At 37.5% G+C, this 21,118-nt stretch overlaps 1 protein-coding gene across 6 annotated transcripts in view; it reads right to left on the reverse strand.

Annotated features, from left to right (window-relative positions):
- The window catches only part of SUPT3H (SPT3 homolog, SAGA and STAGA complex component), a 381,938-nt gene that overhangs the window by 86,315 nt on the left and 274,505 nt on the right, over positions 1 to 21,118 (reverse strand). For all 6 annotated transcript variants that reach the window (XM_043907629.1, XM_043907630.1, XM_043907632.1 and 3 more), the window contains 4 exons: positions 12,731 to 12,806; positions 5,819 to 5,931; positions 4,930 to 5,037; positions 1,197 to 1,364 (listed from right to left, as the gene is read on the reverse strand). In XM_043907629.1, the coding sequence (XP_043763564.1) occupies positions 1,197 to 1,364; positions 4,930 to 5,037; positions 5,819 to 5,931; positions 12,731 to 12,806 (465 nt within the window). The remainder of the gene's footprint in view (positions 1 to 1,196; positions 1,365 to 4,929; positions 5,038 to 5,818; positions 5,932 to 12,730; positions 12,807 to 21,118) is intronic.

Raw genomic sequence — 21,118 nt, forward strand, 5'->3', positions numbered from 1 at the left:
ACCCCCAAAACTGGAAATAGCCTAACTACCAAAATGAAAATGAGTAAACTGATATACAAGCAACTCACTCATCAATAAAGAATAAATTACATTTGTACTTAAAAACATAAGCTTTAAAAATACCCTGAGTGAAAGAAATTTCACACAAGAGAGTATACGCATTATATTCTCTTCGTATGATGCTCCAGAAGAGAGAAAACTAAAAAGTCAGAACAATGGTTGCTTTTCTGGGGATGGTGATGGGATTGCCTGAAGAGGTGTGAAAAAATTTTCTGAACTGATCGTAATGTTCTTTTTTTATCTTGAGTGGGTATCAGAAAACAATGAATTCATCTATCTGTAAAAATTCAGCAAATGGTATACTTAAGAACTGAGTGGTACACTGTATATAAACTTTACCATTTAAAAAAAGGTATAATGTATACATTATAAGTTTCTTTATAATGTATACATTATACAAAATTATGTGTTTTGGCATGAATTATACTGAGGCCAGCAGCTTACCTTTTAATGTATCAAAAAAAAAAAAAAAGAACTGGTGGATGGATAAAAGAATAATCAGATTTACATATAGTAAATGTACTAAGCATGGTAAAATTTTAATTGCAGAATCAGATGATAGATATATGGTATTCACTCTACAATTCTTTTAACTTTTTTGTATGCTTGAAAATTTTTATAATAAAATATTAGAAAACATTAATATCTTGCTGTAAATTGGCTGCTTCTAAAAATCTAATTAATGAGAAAAACAGAACACATTTTCCATACCTGTGAACTCAGTAAGATCTCCCTGTACTGTGCTGCGCTTAGCCACTCAATCACGTCCGTCTCTTTGTGACCCCGTGGACTGTAGCCCACCAGGCTCCTCTGTCCATGGGGATTCTCTAGGTAAGAATAATGGAGTGGATTGCCATGCCCTCCTCCAGGGATCCTCCTGACCCAGGGATCAAACCCAGGTCACCCACATTGCAGGTGGATTCTTTACCATCTGAGCCATCAGGGAAGCTCCAGAATACTGGAGTGTGTAGTCTATCCCTTCTCTAGGGGATCTTCTCAGTCTAGGAATTGAACCAGGATCTCCTACATTGCAGGCGGATTCTTTACCAGCTGAGCTACCAGGGAAGCCCCAAGATCTCTCTTCTTTGTACCAAAAAGAAAAAAGAAAGAAAAAGAAATAGAAAAATATAATTAACCTTTTTTCTTTTCCTTTGTTTGGTCTTAGCTGAGTCTTGTCCAGCACTCCCATTCCCTAGGGATCCCGATGTGGCCTTCCCCGAGTGCTGTGAGCCCGCGGACGGAGCTGTTGGTGTGGGAGGAGGTGTGTTCTCAGGAGAGTCTGGATAGGGCTTCAAGCAAGACCCCTGTTCAAAGAGATGTGGCTCTGAAATCAGGCAACCAGAACTTCTACTAACATTTTGTTTAGTTAGCTCATGAATTCAATAATATTTGAAAGTTACAAATATAAAAACCCAATTTATTATTATCCAGTCCACAGAAACGATGCCATCATCTTGCCCCTAAAGATCTAAATATATTAATTTCTAATCTGTCTGATCATTCAGATAAAAATTAGGATTCCTCAGATACAGCTTCCAAAATTTCTGCTGATTCAGTCAGATACAGATATTTTTACTGAGAAGTTTTGTCAGTATTTCAAAAGTACTCAAAAGGAAGTTCTAAACTTTCCAAACAGGATGCCTTTCAGACATTCTCTGTATCATGGTGACCAGCCTTCATTTCAAGGTGAAGTAACTCAAACTCAGCGCTTTAGGGTCACTGTAGATTTATCTCTAGCTCTTCCAACACCTCGTTTCTTCCTTCCTTCAGAATATCCTTCATATCTACCCTCTTTCTTTGACTACGCCTGCAAGTCTGTTCTCTCTCTCTTGTTGGAGGTCCTTCAAATATTTGAAGACTGTCTATCTCACAGCCTCTTCTCTTCTACAGGTCAAACACCTCAAGTTCCTTCTACCACCTACCATGAGACATGCTTTCAGGGTCTTCCTCCCACCCCTATTACTCTCCTTTAGATAGACTCCACTTTGTCAATGTCCATCCTCTAGGATGGTGCCTAGACACTGAAACAAAACAAAAAATACTGTGATGTTTCCTTTTCAGTACCATCACAATATTTATTATTTATCATTATAAGAAACTTATAGGCAAATAAGTCTTTTTCATATATGGTATTATAAATCTATATTTTCCCGATCCTATCAACTGTAATAACCATGGTATCTACTGACCTACAGTTCTTTGTATGTATTTTAAAAATTATGCTAAACTTTGTAAAACATTTTGCTGAAATTCAGATACTGTTTTTAAGAGTATTTCTTTGATCTGCTTGCCTAGAAACATCAAACAAGAAGGAATAAAGCTAATGTGGCATGAGTTGCTCTTAGGAAAAACAAGGTAATTCCTAGAGATCATTACTTCCAGAATATAAACCATATGTTTGAAAAAAAATCTGGAAAATTAACTCAAATTAATATTAACCTTGATAATCTGAGAATCTTAAGCTTAACTAGCTCAGTTCTTTATACGGTTAGTGTTTGAGAATTGACAATTATTAAAATAGAATGCATGTGATTAATTCCATGCTTTGTATTTCCAATCCAATTGACTGTACATAGCACCTCCATTTGGATCTTCTTAAAATACCCTTTTGAACTCATCACTTTTTAGCCAAGAAACTTTCAATTCTTCCTTCCCTAAGCATCTAAGGCCTTCATTTTCTTACTTTCCTTCTCAATGAGTCCTTGGCTTGAATATTTTAATCAGGTTTCCCCCCCCCCAGTACAACTCCACTTACACTGCCTCCAAAGCCTACAGTATTTTCCCCACTTTTACCATCTCATCAAAGTCTTTTCTTTAACACTCAACTTCCTTTCTGAAGTCTTCTTTCATTATAATTAGGGAGTTGCTTTTATCTCTGAACTTTCTGTCTATGACACTCATTTGGAAATCAGTACATAAAATCTTGAATTGTCTGTTTGTTCATTTACTGCTTTGTTTGTTTTGCAGAATGTTCTATCTCCCTGACTACAGATCATATTAGTCTCCAGAGCCTCCAGTGATACCTATCGTGGTAAAGTCCCTAAAGCAGGCCCTCAATTGTGCTTGCTGACCTGCAATGCTGATAAATAGGATTCCTGGCCTAGAGTGGTCATTTTTGTGTGTTGAGTCAGGTAATAAAGGGCAGAAAGACTTCCAGTCCCTCCCAATGTTCATTTTGACCACCAGTCACACTGGACGAGGGGTGTCTGGCAGGCCAGGGAAATGCTGGAGGCTTGTATGAACGTATTTAGCCAGGAAGCTTTCTGACACTCCTGCTCCCACCTCCCAGAGAGCCCAGGAAGTTCAACACATACAAACCATCTTTCTTTACTGCTGGGTAGCTGGGAGCAGCAGCTGTGGTTGCTGAGCACTGCCCAGGGTAGCTTGGCCACCCTGGAGAATCAAGAAAGTTGGGGGGATATACAGTTTTCCTAGCCACGTAAGCAATCCCTCGAATGTTAAGGGAAAACTAGGCTTGTTATGTTCACTGTAAATTTCTTTAATTAGAAATGCTACAACAAATTTGTATGATGTTAATGAAAAGCATACTTATACACATATTCATAAAGTGAACGTGTACCAAAGACAGTTTAAAGGGTGTTCTTTGACATCATAATTTGGGTTTGTAACATAAAGAAAACAGATACTGTTTAATCAACTGGGTGTGCTTTAGGGACTTTTAAAGCATGTTCACTGATAATGAAGTATAGTCTTTTTCAAGAAAAAAAATGGATTTTTAATGGGCATAAACATTTTAATTCATACTTTAGTTCTAAGCCAATCTGGTTCCACAAGGGGCATAAAAAAGATGTCATACTTTTGGCTTGTAATAAGATACAAGCATATATCTTTATATATCTCATAAGTATCTTAGAGCAGAGACACTTAAATTTGGAGTCCAATGGGTTCACAGATCCTTTATATTCATAGAATGGTTTCAGAGAGTCTTTGAATGCCCTGACGTTGTATACAAAATGCACAAATGTATTTATGGAGAAAGGATTTATGGTTTTCTTCAGATTCTCAAAGGGGCTTAGTAGCCATTTTCAGGTTATAGGTTTCACCTAACTTGATCTGAGGGTCACTTCACATTATACATGTGAATGTTAACCAAACCTCCTTGCTGCCCTCTTTATGGTCATTAGGTTGAATTATATGAAACTGATGTGTATGTTAGTGTAAAAAATAAAAAAGTCAGATTATTTGCAAATTCATTAACTAGATGTTACATTTCTAGTTTTTAGGCACACGCTGTTTACAGCAATTATTTTTTATGCCAGAAATAATAGACACTTATTATACAAAGCCTTAAAGTTGGCAAGAAGACTTCACAGTCCCCACAGGTGGGGATCCCAGCAACAAAAACTGAATGTAGAAAGGATGTGATTTTTACATGATTGGATCAATCAAACCACAAAGGATACACGGAGCCCTATTTCTTTAAATCATGTTGAGAGATGGATCCATAACTAGAAAGTCCAACTATCAACAATGCCAGGAATTATTATTACTTGAATAAAATAATCCTTTCATCTTAGAAGCAAAAATTACATACATAACTTTTCTCCATGTTATTTAGTTAACTAAACCAAGTGTTCATCTCCCTTGGAAATGAGAGGTACTCTTTCACTGAAGGGCCAGGAATGTTAAATAAGGCTAAGAGAAGGTGATAAAATCACTGCATTAAGTGGACTGTTAGGGCCTGAAACATAGTAGGTATTTGTTTGAATGTTGAATGTATTAAAATTCTGTGACTGAAGGCTACATATTCCTACATAATCTTTTTCTTAGAACTACTAATGTAAATACCAGACATGAGGGGAAAAAAAAATCCACAGACATGTCAAAGCCAGATTTTTAAATACTTACCTCAGCAGAGTTGTGGTACTGAATGAAGGTGGCAGAAATGGCATGGCTGAAGGGGTCTCCTGCCTTGGTTACCAGGTCCTGCCTCACAAGAAGAGCCAGATCCACTAACTAGAAGATCAGAATAAGAAAGTCACAGAGCCGGAAATAATCACCAAGGTGACTAAAACGGTAAAACTACATACAAGCAATTATATCCCAAATGTTATTAGTAAGATAGTCTGCCGAAAAAAATCTGTATTGTGGACATAAATGTATGCTTTCATGGCTGGTAAGTGGACCTACCCATGAACATAAAGGATATATTCTGACCTCCTAGTAGAGTGGTTCTCAAAGTTTATAATCTCCAGGGAAACATTTTAAAATACAGATTTCTGGGTTCCAAGCTCTGAGAGTCAATAATAAATTCGGTAGGGCTGCTCTAGGACGTAGCTGAGAAATTTACATTTCAGACAAGAACCAAGGGGAAGCTGATGCTTGCAGTCTGAGAACCAGGCTTTGAGAAACTACTGGAGGACAGTGATTCCAGACTTAGGTTTTGGTAAGCACTCAGTGAATTGTACATTTCTAGAGAGTTATTTTTCAAAGTTCATAAATAATCTCTAAGCAAGAGAGATGTGTACTTGGAATTCAATGTTGAGGAAAACTATGCAAGGATGGTTTCTGGTTTGGCTAAAGTTGCAAGAAACAGTCACTTTTGCTTAACACCCACAGGAGCTGAGGATGCAAAGAAACATTAATTGACCTAAATTTCAGCAAATACTGAGATTATCATAGAAGAGAACTCGTGGCTGTTAGCCCTGGTAGAGCAGCAGGCGGAAGAATTGATCATGGACAGCAATAAGGGGAAAGCAGCTACATACAGCTTGATACGATAGATTCAAGCTCTTACCTGTGCCACCGTTTCATACGCTAAATATGCTAAAATTTCCATAGCAACAACATTGGGCTTTATCTCCATACTACCGCAGTCCAACCAGTCTCGAAATTTGGACCCTTTTTTGGCTAGTCATTAAAAAAAAAAGTAGAGAATATTTAGTTTTTAAAGTGTTTTAATACTGCATATTACCATCACAAAGTGAAAAATATATCTATTGAAAACAATGTGCATAAAATGAAATTTTTTTGAAATCTTATTAGTGTCTAGATATATTCTAGTCCCAAGAATGCCTTTGCACATTTGCATCTTTCATATCTCTGCTGCCTAAAAGTACACTAAACCACTGAATGCTCAGTACTTCTTACAGTGTGTTAGAATAGGTTATCACTGACCATAGATTCTGTTCTAACAAGAGTCAGAAGAATCACTTGCTTGATTTAACTTTATTCTTATGGAAAGAAAATCCTGCAAGAAAGAACCTGTGAAGAAAAAAGGAACATACAGAAATGTATTTTTACTACCTTTCAAAATAGGTCTTTTTCTTGAGTAGGCTCAAAGTTGTGAATTTAGAATTAAACGGAACAAACTGATATCTGGCCTGATCTAAGTCTGTGGTTACATTTTCCTGATGAAAATCGTGTCCAAATTCTTAAGCGTGATTCTCAAAACCACCCAGAGTGATTCCAACCTGCCTTTATATTATTCCCTAATTAAAATGTCACCTGGGCTTGAGTTAACCCTCTCTGTATTGACCCCTGCATGGGATACTCTTTTATCACCTGGCTTCATTCATATGAATCCTGCCCAGGGCCACAGACACACATTCCCCATTCCAATGATTTACTGAACACTTATCAGAGATCCTTCTGTGTCTGCTCGTCATTTCACAAGCCACATTACAAGTTTTGTGGGTCAACACCACATATCTCGTCTCTCTGCATACCTAACAGTACAGAAAACACAAGGAATCTTCTGTTGGGTATCTTGAAACCGCCATAGTGCTAAGCAGTCTAATGTGACATAGGGCCTTCATTAGATATTACTAACTTAACTAGTAATCTAGAGGAAAAGATTGACAGTGAAGATTTTATATCTATAATGTAATCATCTTAAAAAAAATCCACTGGTTATTCTTTTGATTAATCTGGTCCCACAAGTCTGTGAAACACTTAATGGTAACTCCAAGCATGATGTTTTGATCCTGATAGATACAGTCCTCTTGAATTCCACATACAGAGAGTTTTCTGTGAAATAAATCACAGGAGACATTAAGTTCTGCTATTGAAGCATGTATCCAAAGCTGTCAGCTGTGGCCGAGTTACGGTGATCCCCCTTAAAGCTATCTCCCTAAAGGAACCAATCTTCCCAGGGCTCTCTGACATGTAACATTCCATCTAACTAGGAAGCTGCAATAGCTCACAAACACTTGGTTCACATCTGTGGAATACTTCTGAAGTTAACAGGCAGCAATTTGGCAAGACCAATAAAATGTACCTTATTCATTTCTCCCTTTGACAGACAGTAACATGGAAACTGGTTGGGGCATAGACTTGGATTACTGTGGTATTGAATGGTTTGCCTTAGAAATGAACAGAGATCATTCTTTCCTTTTTGAGATTGCATCCAAGTACTGCATTTCAGACTCTTTCGTTGACTATGATGGCTACTCCATTTCTTCTAAGGGATTCTTGCCCACAGTAGTAGATATAATGGTCATTTGAGTTAAATTCACCCTTTCCAGTCCATTTTAGCATGCGGATTCCTAAAATGTCAACGTCCACTCTTGCCATCTCCTGTTTGACCACTTCCAATCTTCCTTGATTCATGGACCTAACATTCCAGGTTCCTGTGCAGTATTGCTCTTTACAGCATCAGACTTTGCTTCTGTCACCAGTCACATCCACAGCTGGGTGTTGTTTTGCTTTGGCTCCATCTCTTCATTCTTTCTGGAGTTATTTCTCCACTGATCTCCAGGAGCATACTGGGCACCTACCGACCTGGGGAGTTTATCTTTCGGTGTCCTATCTTTTTGCCTTTTCATACTGTTCATAGCATTCTCAAGGCAAGAATACTGAAGTGGCTTGCCAGTCCCTTCTCCAGTGGACCACATTTTGTCAGAACTCTCCACCATGACCCGTCTGTCTTGGGTGGCCCTACACAGCATGGCTCAAAGTTTCATTGAGTTAGATAAGGCTGTGGTCCATGTGATTAGATTGGTTAGTTTTCTGTGATTGCGGTTTTCAGTCTGTCTGCCCTCTGATGGATGATGGTGAAGGAAAAGACCCTGATGCTGGGAAAGATTGAAGGTGGGAGGAGAAGGGGATGACAGAGGATGGGATGGTTGGATGGCATCACTGACTCAATGGACATGAGTTTGAGTAAACTCCGGGAGTTGGTGATGGACAGGGAAGCCTGGCGTGCTACAGTCCATGGGGTCTCAAAGAGTCAGATGTGACTGAGTGACTGAACTGAACTGAACAGGGAAACAGGTATTTCGTGACTTTGCTCTAAACACTTGATTTTAAACGTGAGGGAAAGGAGAGCTCTTGGTCAGATCTGTCCACCTACACAACAGAATGGGCAGCTTCCTCATTAGCTCTTCTGCACTGAGAAGGCAGAGGTGAGGACCCTGGGTGTGTTGTGGTATCTAGCACCCAGAATAGTGCCTGGCATTAGTGCACTCACCATAAATATTTCTAGAAGAAATGAGTGAGTGAATGAATGAAAGAACAAATGATAGATAGTTTTTTAATAAAAGGACAGGATCCAAACTTCTCCATACATCAAAAAAGATGCACAGACATCCCATAAGACTACTTGGTGGTTCAGTCACTAAGTTGTATCTGACTCTTGCAACCCCATGGACTGTATAGCACACCAGGCTCCTCTGTCCATGGGATTTTCCAGGCAAGAATACTGGAGTGGGGTGCCATTTCCTTCTCCAAAACCACTTGAGTTACTCCTATTCCTGCAACAGGTGAAGATTCTTAGATAATTCTGTCTCTGACACGTGGGAAGGACTGTTTCAGAGATGGATCCTTCCAGGGTAAAAGTGGGTCCAACACACGAGGCACAGATACCTCCAGTCAGATTCAATGAGTTCCTTTTCCTTCACCCCTCTTCTCACTGTATCAGGATTAAGGGTAATCCTAGAAATTTATCAACTTATTCAGAATAATGGTGATCAATAATGGTAATACTAATTATCAATAAATTTATCAATTTATTCAGAATCTTGACCAAAGGTCAAAAGTTCCTAGGATCATCCTCTTTCTGATACTCCGTGGTTTTTAGCCTATGTTGGAAATAAACTTTACATAATAATTTCATATGGAAATGTAAGGTTAGTTAATTCTCATAAATTGTCTTTCTTGTCAGTGATTGGGGAAAAATTCATTCCATTCTCACCTCTCACCCCTCCATGTGATTTCATTATTTCTGCCATATCCCTTTTCATCAGCCTTTCCAGTCCTGACTCTTCCCTCATGGCCCTCTGTGATGCTCACTGTACTCTGAAGAAAGCCTTCTGCAACTTCTCTCTCTGCAAAATCACTGTTATTTGGGTGAATCAAAAATAGCCTTCCTAAGAAGGCATGGTTTTCTCTGAAATTTTTTCTTTCCCTAAGATTTTTTTCTTTTTTTTTTTTTTGATGTGGATCATTTTTAAACTCTTTAGTGAATTTGTTACAATACTGCTTTTGTTTTATGCTTTGTTTTTTTGGCTATGAGGCATGTGGGATCTCAGCTCCCTGACCAGGGATCAAACCCACACTCTCTGAATTGGAAGGTGAAGTCTTAACCACTAGACTGCCAGGGAAGTCCCTTCCCTGGAAACTTTTATAGTAGGGGTTCCTTCCTTCTTTCCTTTTATACCTATTTATTGATCAGCTATAAATAGGGATGATGTCATAGTTCAGTTGGTAAAGAATCTGCCTGCAATGCAGGAGACCTGGGTTCGATTCCTGGGTTAGGAAGATCCCCTGGAGAAGGAAATGGCAACCCACTGCAGTATTCTTGCCTGGAGAATCCCATGGAGAGAGGAGCCTGGCAGGCCACAGTCTACAGGGTCGCAAGAGTCGGACATGACTGAGTGACTAAAGAGAGAGAGAGTGATCAGCTGCTGCTTGCCAGCCTGTTAATTTCCCCATGTACTGCAGGGCCTGGCAGCTACATCTTCTTTCTTTCCTTTTCTCCCACAGGGAAACCATAAAACAAGTAGACATCAGATTTCTAACCAACAACAGAGGCAAAAAGACAATGGAATCATGTTTTAACCAATAACTATTAGTCTACAATTTCCTACTTAACTAAACTATCAGTTAAATATGAGGACAAAATAAAGCCAGTTTTTTAAGACAAAAAGGAGTGCTTTAAAGTACTTTCAGAGGCTTGGGGAAAACAAAATTAGGCTGAGATGGAAAGTTCAGATACAAGTATATCTTGGAGATACTGTGGGTTTGATTCCAGATCACCACAATAAATCATACATTGCAATAAGGGACATTACATGAAATTTTTGGTTTTCCAGTGCATATAAAAAGCTACGTTTAAACTATACTATAGTCTATTAAGTGTAAAATAACTATGTCTAAAAAATGTACATAGCTTAATCAAAAATAATCTTTGTTTGAAAAATGGCACCAACAGACTTGCTTGACACAGGGCAGGGCTGCCACAAACATTCAACTTGTTAAAACAACACACTCTCTATGAAGCACAATAAAGCAAAGATCAATAAAACAAGGTATGCCGGTACTTACCATCTTAAAGAAATTTTAGGCCAGGAATGTGCTTTAGAAAAATTAAGGATAGCAACTAAAATAATAGCAATAGAATAAGTAATATACAAACTGGTTTGTGAAAAATGGAATCAAGAAAAGCCCATCAATCCAAATAAAAGGAGGAAAACCAAACAAAAAAGCACAGCAAATTAAAAACACAAAATAAGATAGCATATATAAACCCCAATGTATAAGTAATTAAATACATATAAATTAAACTCATCAATTAAAATACAAAGAGACTCTCAGATTGATTAAAAAGAAAATTTAGGTATCTGTTCACAAAAACCACACATGAAACAATGGGGTTGAAAGGACTGGAAACAGGTTTATCAAATTATAACTAAATTAGAGCTTTTTGAATTAATATCAGATTTTAAAAGACTTTTAAAGGGAAATGATAATCTGACTTATATAAATATAAAAACAAAATACTGGTGAATGGGATCAGTGTCTTAATTCTAAAGCTTACCCTCAGCCTTTATAAGTTATATACAGGTCATTTTAAAATGCACCAGTAGTCTCAGTTAGTGAGTACTATGATTAAATATTTAAAAAGACACAAATGGCTGGATCACAATTCCTGTACCTTGGTCATGTATCAGCAAAGGCATGAAGAGTCTAGTTCTGGAACTGCTGACCCCCTTGGACTGAGCATTCCCAAAGACAGTACTCTGGCACAGAAAACAGATTCTCCCACTAAGGTTTCATGATGAAGTACTATGGGCACTATATGAAGAAATATTTTTCAATGCCAAAATCCCTCTTCTTTAAAGAAAAAAAATTAAGCATAAGATACTCTTTATACTATAGAAATGGAAAATATTAATTTTTTACCTACTGTAGTTTATTATTAAGTTATGAACCAAAAAACTCAGTTATGAAAAATCAGATTTTTTAAACAAAAGAGGTACTAGGACACTACATGTTTTAGTGTGAAATAGCACTTGTTTCTTTAAGTAAATTAAGAATGATTCAAAAAATAGTTCAATAGCACTGAATGTTACTTTATAAAATGGAGATTTATACTTATAAAAGACTTGAATGCCATTTTTAAACCTAAAATTTACAATACAAAAACCTCTCATTTGCTGAAATTGCCATGATCTGAAGTGTCATTTACTTAATGCTTCACAGATGTATGATGCCAAATTGTTAGTCAGACTGCAAAGTATATTTAGTCAGGAGAAAAAAAAAAACCTTCCCAAACATGTTTTCCTATATTTTGCTGACATTTACATGGGGTGCTGTTTGAAATGTGTCATTTATTTGCACTTTATGATCTATAAATGAAGCTCTCATTTTCTTTTTCCAAATTGAATACGCTGTTATTGTGACCACATAATAGCTTGTCGTTTAAAGACACCATTGTGTCTATGATTTCTCAGACAAGGGTCATGTGCTACTTTGTCATATTTTTAACTGGACTTTTCATCACACTTACTCTTTGACCTTCACCCTGAAAGTCTTAGTCATCACTGAACTGTTGCTATAAGGATGTTTTTCCTACACAATCCAGCCCCCTGTTTATCACAAGCCCTTATGTACTCTTAAGCTGTGTGCAGGGGTGGGATGGCACTAATTTTACCATAGGTACAAGGTGTGGACTAATGAACTTGGCTAACAGGGAACACACACCACAGCGGGAGGTTATAGACAAAGACAGAAGAGACTGTTGACATAGTCTATTGTGGTAATATGAGTATGCACGCATGAAGGGCAAGTTCATATTTATTAACATTAGGGGCTTTTAAATGTCATGACTGTACTTCCACAGCCCACTACGGGTCAAGTGCAATCAGCAATACTAGTGCAAACATGACTAAGAAACCGAAAAAGAAGTTTAAACGGGAATATTAAGAAGAATGGACTAAAAGTAATGTGAGTAATTAACATGGCCCTCAGTGTATTACCAGCACCCTTTAAAACCTCTTAATACTTATAACAGCAAAACAACAGAGTGGGTTAAAGCCTTTTATGGGTTCCCCTACAATGCAGAGGCTGTTTCCATAACAGTTATAACTATGCATATATGTATTAAATTCACCAATTTCTAAGGAACAGAGATTGTGCTGTACTTCAGTGTATCTGTAACACATAATCTCTTAAACATATAATGAAGCCAAGTCAAATGCTTACTTACAGAAACTTAAGTGTCGACTTTCACAGAATTCTGCATATTGAGCTGAATCCATAACTCGAGTTTGTCTTTCTGCTCTCTGATAGATGAAAATAAAAAGACACACACACAAATTTAAATCAAGTGGACTATTATATGTTTTCACAGCTAAAACTCAAGAGCATGAATTCCATTTCCTTTCCTTACTTTAGGTGAATACTTTAGTGCCACCTTAAACACCATGATACACAAAATTTTGATAAGTAACAGTAGTTTTGAAGCTTGCTTGTTTTATAAATAAAGTTTAAAAAACCATTTTCCAGTCCTCTGTTACTTTTACTATACTGGAAGAAAAAAAAAAAACTAAAGGACCTGACTTAGACTGTGTACTTCTGAATTTTCTTTAACTGTACCACCCTCTTAAAGAAAAAGAAAACTGTGAGGTGATAACAAATTAAACAGAAAATGTTATTAACTTTTACTGCCCATCTGCCTCAAAGCTGGGATTTTTCAATATTAACATAGGAGTCAACAAATGGAACCCATATATTTCCCCATAGAACATGGAGCCAGAGCTAAAAAATCCATATTTTAAATTGCAAAGAAAATCAAGAAAAAGGTAAACACAACGCAAATCCTTTAATCTGCGTCCAGGTATGAGTCACAGTTTGGCATAGTTTCATTCGTGGGTTCTTGGATTCAGTATAGCAGATGTTTGCTGCTTCACTATCCCACCAGAGGTAGGCTAATTATAATTCATCCATAGTTTGGTGGGAAAGAATATGACCGCTTCCGCTTCCTTGGCAAAGGAAGCATTTTGAAATGAGACAGGCTGGTACTTCTTGGAATGAGTTTCTGGCCAGTAAAGGAAAAAAATTCCCTGAGATTAAAAAAAATTTTTTTTCTGCTTTGGAAGGACTTTTAGCAAGTTTTCTTTATCACAGTTGGTAGAGTACATTAAGTACCACTCCTAATGTCTGTGGATATTTTTATATTTTTTAGGAACTGAAATTATTCTTTTTTGCATTTTGTTACATTTGGGTGGGTGGACAACTTAAATCCAATGATCTCTCAGTTAATGGAATGAATAATGGTTCACTAGCTGCAGCGCCATAGAGCAAAGACGGTGTGTGGGGGGAGGGTGTTAAGGCAAAATTTACTGACTACTGTGGTTCCTTCTAAGACCACCGATTATTTTTTCCCTTCCTTCTCATCTTTCCTTCCTAATCTCCTTGACACATACTCACGAACACATATATGTGCTGACACAAACCCAGGTTTCTCTATTTATCCTCTAGGTTCAAGTATTCTTTTCGGACACTTACAAGTAAACATTACACCCACACCTGTGCATATATGTGTACATGTATCCTGGTGAGCATGAATCTGAAACATGTTTCTTGAAGGGCATATTACTGAATTTTTATGTACTCAGAAGTACTTTTTTGACATGATTTAGTTTTGTCCTTTTTAATATATCTGACACATGACTCAATAAACATTCACTAATGGAAAATGGGAAGCAAGGAAAAGATAATTTATGTGCTTTGAACATTTCAAATTAGTTACTAATGTGTTTATTACAAAAAACCCTCCCTCTGAGACTGGTATCTTTAATGTATGTATATATTATGTATGCAAGTCGGTATGTACATCTGACTGTTTGTCTGTGTCTGACTATAGCAGGAACCTCTGAGGTTTGAATTTATAGCTCCCAGAAAATATCTGACATGTGGTAAATGAGAATAAATCCCTTGTGGAATAAACAAATGCTACCATAATTGGTCTACCTTGTGGGCAAACTACCATAATGCCCCCAGTCCTTGATTATTCATGTGTTCTCCGGGTCTCCTCTGTTACCCTCCAGTTAGACAGCCTTACCCACTAAACATACACTAGACAGAAAGGACTCAGACAACTACATAAAAAGCTCCTAACGAGATTTTTAATATTAACTTTTCTTTCAGAAGTTGAACATTCAAGACCTGTCACCTACATACAGGCAGGCCTAGACAGTTTAGACAGTTGGTGTATTTTATTAACAATTCCTTTAGCATCAATGCAGAAACTTTTGATTGGGAGCCCATGAAGCTACTAAACCATGTACAGAAATTACTCACCAAGTGCTTAGCATACAGCAAACACTCAAAGCGAAGCAGTTGACTCAACAGCAAAGATTTATAGGCAGTACAAAATCATGGCCTATCAGAGCTAGAGAGCAGCTTAAAATTCATCTTGTTCAATCGCCCTCATTTTATACTTGATCTTAGCCAAAAGGTTAAGAAAGCTCTCTCATTTCAAAGATAAGGAAATTGGGGTTCAGAAAGAAATGATTTGCCAAAGGTGATCAAGTGAGAACTGAAGTCCAGGACTCTCAATTCCTTGAAGAAGCCTATTTTTTTTTTTTTATTATAAAGAGTTGCCTCAAACCTACAGTAGTGTTTAATCCAATATTTTTCTTTGGGATCCTCCGTACATTATCTTACTAAAATGTATCATGGCGTCACTGTCACTAACATGCCCAAACTGTTCTTAAAAAAATGAAATTATCAGGCCCTGACCGGCTAAACCACCACCATAGTCACTTGGCTGTGTCCGACTCTTTGTGACCCCATGGACTGTAGCCCGCCAGGCTCCTCTGACCGTGGGATTCTCCAGGCAAAAATCCTGGAGGGATTGGCTGCTTCCTTCTCCAAGGGATCTTCCCAACCCAGGGAGGGAACGCACATCTGCATTACAGGCAGCTTCTTTACTGTGGAGCCACCAAGGAAATCTGCACTTACGTTGGTGCAGCATAAAAATGTCATCACTTTCTACGTGCCTCACAACATGGAAGGGGTTGGGAAGCACTCCTACTAACATCCTCGGAATACACGTGACGGGACACCGGCATTCATGCTTTTCACAGCACGGTCAAGAGTGATCAACAGGAAATTAGAGACGTTTACTGGGAGCTGAGGATGAAGATGATTTCGATTCACCCCTCATGCTAATTTTTTCTTTATTTGTCTCACTTCTCAAGAAATTGTTTCAAATAACCAAAAATGGGGGACAAATCCGACCTCATGAAAGCATCCAAATGATTTAGCATCTGATTATACTATCTCCTAATCTGACACTATCACCTTAAAAACTGGGAAAATCAGAAGATACCTAACCTTCATGGACTACGTATTCGTTGCTTCTTTGATCTCAGTGTTGGCCACTGCTTAGCTTGGACTCACCTGGGCCTCAGTAAACATTTGCTGGCTGGCTGAACAACTGGGCAGATGGACGGGTGAACTGAGGCAAAATAAACGCATATAAATCCTTGCTGGCTGATCTAAAATCAGGAACTGTAATATCTGTGATCCAACTGTACAAATTTCAGAAAGAGTAGGCAATTTTTTTTGAAGCCAAAGACCCATAAAAAACAATATGTTGGCCAACAATGAACTAAGGCTGGCTCTTGTTTTCTGAGTTATCTTAATTGTACTTTCCTTTCTGCTTCTCTTCAGAGCACTCTCTCTAATCCACACTAAAGTGCACATTGGCAATCCCTTTTCTATTCCTGGAACTTTAAGAAATCTCTGGAAAAAGACGCAACAGGGGAAAAATCATAAGGCTAATAAGTAACATGATAAAAAAAAAAAACAAACCAATGCCTGCTCTTTACACAGAGCAGCACAATAACCTTTAGGATAAAGAAACAAGAAAAAAGTCAAATAAATAACCTAACTCTACACCTAAAGCAATTAGAGAAGGAAGAAATGAAGAACCCCAGGGTTAGTAGAAGGAAAGAAATCTTAAAAATTAGGGCAGAAATAAATGCAAAAGAAACTAAAGAGACCATAGCAAAAATCAACAAAGCTAAAAGCTGGTTTTTTGAAAAAATAAACAAAATTGACAAACCATTAGCAAGACTCATTAAGAAACAAAGAGAGAAGAACCAAATTAACAAAATTAGAAATGAAAATGGAGAGATCACAACAGACAACACTGAAATACAAAGGATCATAAGAGACTACTACCAGCAGCTCTATGCCAATAAAATGGACAACTTGGAAGAAATGGACAAATTCTTAGAAAAGTATAACTTTCCAAAATTGAACCAGGAAGAAATAGAAGATCTTAACAGAGCCATCACAAGCAAGGAAATCGAAACTGTAATCAAAAATCTTCCAGCAAACAAAAGCCCAGGACCAGATGGCTTCACAGCTGAATTCTACCAAAAATTTAGAGAAGAGCTAACACCTATCTTACTCAAACTCTTCCAGGAAAATTGCAGAAGGTAAACTTCCAAACTCATTCTATGAGGCCACCATCACCCTAATTCCAAAACCAGACAAAGATGCCACAAAAATAGGATAAACAGTTTTCACAGCTCCATTTTACAGCTGAGCACACTGGGATGTGGACAAGTTAAAACAAATTAAAGCATAATGTTAATAAAGAGGCAAAGTGAGAGGTAAGTCTTGGGTGGGTCCTGAATGACCTACTCTGAGGTGTTATCACTAAATAATCATAGCAGACTAATCACAGCATTTTTTCATCCTGAACATCCGCAAATGACACACGTTCTCCTGATCTCAAGACTCTCATATGAGTGTCAGGTCAAGTCTGCATTACTCACGCTTTTTTATCTACAAGTCCAGTTTGTCTTCCGCTTAATCTGGCTCTTCTACCCACTCCTCCCTTTCTCTAGCAATCAGCAGTGCTCCCGAACATTCATAACAATATGCTTCATATTCAGAGGCTTTTCTGAAATTGAACCTTACTAGTACTACAACAAAGCAAAGCATTACCAAGTAGAGGCATACATTTGAAAGGATTATTACCTTGAAAGAATTACTTCTAAAATCTTCAAATGCCCAACAATGTTTTAAAATCTAAATGAAATCACTTTTTAAAAAGATAAAAGAGAATAGTCATGCTAACAGTCATTTTCCTCATTATCAAGCTTACTGGTCTTTCTGGTTATTGTAAAACAGAGGGCAGAATTGCAAGGCAGGTGAATTTACTTTCTGGGTCCTACTTGAATGAAAACAGGGGAGCAAATATCCCTACAATGTAGTATGTAGTATAATTTGTTCAGTATCTGAACGCAACAGACTCTCAGTATATATTTGTTAATGCAAAGTTTCAGTGAAAAGTTTTTACTTGGGTTGACGTGAAATTGCTTGCATCTTTGAAACACACTTTCAATGACAGCAATGACAATCACCATTTGCCCCTGCATGTTTCAGTTTGAGGTATGAGGCTGGATTCCTTCTGCAGCATGCAGTTTCATTTAAATTCTCTCATGCTTTCACTGAAGCATACATAAAGGTTACAGAAGCTATGCACTGGCATATCTCTTGGCGGCTTCTCCAGACACATGACTTTCTTCAGCAATACAGAATCACAGAACATAACATTTAAACCAAGATGAAAGCTTATCTGCTTTCACTTCTACCTTGAATTAAAAAAAAAATCTTATTTTGATGACACTTAGAAGTCTTACAGGTGAACTGCAAAGTCCTTTCTGGGTGAAAAATGCTAAATGCCGACGGTAACCTACCAAATACCTTATGTTAAACAGGAATTAGTTGCTGAAACTTGAAAACTACATACAGAGCAATTGCAGCAGCATCCAGCAACATGACAACACATGAACTGTGGAATGTTGACGGTGTTCATGTTTGCTGTGGTCCACAGCAGAAGGATACTCAAAGATCAGTAAACACCATGGCATCCTGAAGAATCTCAGAAACCACATACATCCCCAACTCACTGCAAATAAGAAAGCTGAGGTCCAGAAAGGTTATGGGGCTTTATCTGGATTACTGCAAAGGCAACCTGGTACCCAGGTGAGTGCTGGTTCTGCTTGCTGGGTCAGTTTGTAATTTACTGGATTCCCTTCCCAAGAGTTAAGCATGTTTCCCGCAAAACATCTGGTGGAGTCCTCTGCTTTTAACTGCCCACTGCAATGCTCATCAGTTTGGGCCTGGAGGACCGCAACAGGGTTCTGCCTTCCAAATATTTTAACTCTCCCAACCCACCTGGGTACAATCACTTTAAATAAAAACAAAGAGAAAAGACCTAGGCACAGAGGTCACCCTTCATCACATCTGTCATGTTCAGCTATTCCCTGCCCCTGCCTCATGACTGTGCTGGACATCCCCTCTCCCATCCCCAAGGCAACTTAGCTCCTTTCCTTTCAGCATCTTCCTCTACCAAGTTTGCCAACAAGATCTATCACCTCCTTTAGCAAGTTTTCCCTCAAGAACCCAGGTCACATCGATTCCTCTCTTCTAAATCGTACATGCTCTTCTGACTAGTATTATGGCCCATGCACTTCTCTATGTGTGCTGCTTCTGTCTCCCCTCAGAGATTATAGCTGCAAGAATGTATTATTAACTGAAAAAAGCAAGTTGAGAATTAGAATGCTGTGTGTCTTGATCCCATTTACGTTGAAATACGTAAGTGTCTGCACACAACATACATACATGTTTGCAAACATCTGGAAGTACATACATTATACTTATAATAGTATTCATCTCTTGGAGCAACATTAGAGGTAACTTTTACTTTTTCAGATACACATTTCAGTAATTAAAAATTTTTTTCTTAACTGAATTACAATCAGAAAAAAAAGATTTCGGGAAGTAGTGAAATCTTGACTTACAGAAGGTCATTAAATAAACGTCCATGTGCTAAAAAATTATCAAAGCAGTGACTCAAGAGGCAGAAAGTCACACAGAGACAGCATTAGTTGGGATATATGTTCTCAGAGAAAGTGAAGTAGGGAGAGAAAGGAGAATGTCACTGTGATGTTAAGGGAGCCAGTTCAGAATCCTGGTTGGCATAACCTTGAAATCAAAAGTTCATTTAAGCCTCACCCAGAATTTTCTCTGAATTATGTAACTAGTAAAGTGAAAGTGAAAGTCACTCAGTCATGTCCAACTCTTTGTGACCCCATGGACTGTATAGTCCATGGAATTCTCCAGGCCAGAATACTGGATTGGGTAGCCCTTCCCTTCTCCAGGTATCTTCCCAACCCACGGATCAAACCCAGGTCTCCCACTTTGCAGGCGGATTCTTTACCAGTTGAGCCACAAGGGAAGCCCAAGAATAACTGAGTAAAGATACAATATACTTCCTAGCCTAAAAATAAAGGTTTCCTTTGGTATTGATTTCTTCCCCCAGAGTGATTTTTATAATCCACCAATTTTATATGCCCAAGGTATTAAGAATGTATTATACTAGTCATATGATGTTTCCTGAAGAAATAGCTGTAGACTCTAGGAGAAAATTCAAGGAATTTAAAAAGAATTTTTGTGCTAAAAATAAGTCAGTAATTCTCAGTAAGTATAAAGCATCAGTGATTGAGAAATACTCAGAAGGATATTTGTGATATTAGTTCATAATAGAGTTGTTTCAAAATATTGGATTTTTTGGTCTGTACTCTGGGTCTAAATATATTACTGTTAATATAGGAGGTTTTTCTTTTCTCTGTATTTTAAACTATGAAGAATGAGCATGAATGATTATATAAGGAAAATATAGTTGTTATCAAAATCAAAATACTACATTTTAAATTGGGGTAATGCCTACTTCACATTTTAAAATCTGAATTTATTAGCTAGTAGTGGAGAAAATTATTCCCAATAAAACATTTCCTGCCTTGGGATAAAATGTGTGCTAGGAAAAGTATCACTTATTAAAAAAAATGGAATATAATTGCTTTACAATGTTGTGTTAGTTTCTGCTGGGCAACAACTGTATCATTTTTTCCCATTAACTTAGTACCAAACAACCTAATCCCATGTTTAGTTGTAGACCCTCATGTAGTATTAGTACTAATGTTCACTGATGTTTCCCTGAAATTGTAAACAGGCTTTGTAATAACTAAGTTGGCAAATAATATAAAAAGCTATGTGAACTTCTGCCCAAACTAGCTCTTTAAAGTGATAGAAGACTGACCTCTTTTTTATTTTCCTGATTGAGAGTTCTATAACCTTTTTTGTGGTTTCTATTTGGCTATATACCCAAAAGTGAGCATATTAGATTAATATATGTAAGCTCTTTAGGTATTCTGAATAATTCTCCTAAAAATTCTCATAGGTTTATGTAATATCCAGATGAGTCGACATGACTTTTTAGAGTCTAGCAAATACATGAGGACATAGTGAAATATGTTGGTTGTTTAGGGTAAAAATTCACAACTGGAAAATATGTATATTTTTTCCAACTATTGCACAAAATTTACTTCATGCTTTCTCTTTAACCTTGAGTTAGATCAAATTCTTGAGCAGTCCAACATTCTTGTTCAGTCCAACAGCCTGAGTACTGAACTCAGGCCAGCTTCACTTACATATTTTAAAAAATAAAATCCTGTGAAGCAGGGAGACTGTCATTGCAGCACAGGCCTCACATCCTTGTCAAGGATAT

Source organism: Cervus elaphus, chromosome 7 (genome assembly GCF_910594005.1).
Source record: "Cervus elaphus chromosome 7, mCerEla1.1, whole genome shotgun sequence".
Lineage (NCBI taxonomy): Eukaryota > Metazoa > Chordata > Mammalia > Artiodactyla > Cervidae > Cervus > Cervus elaphus.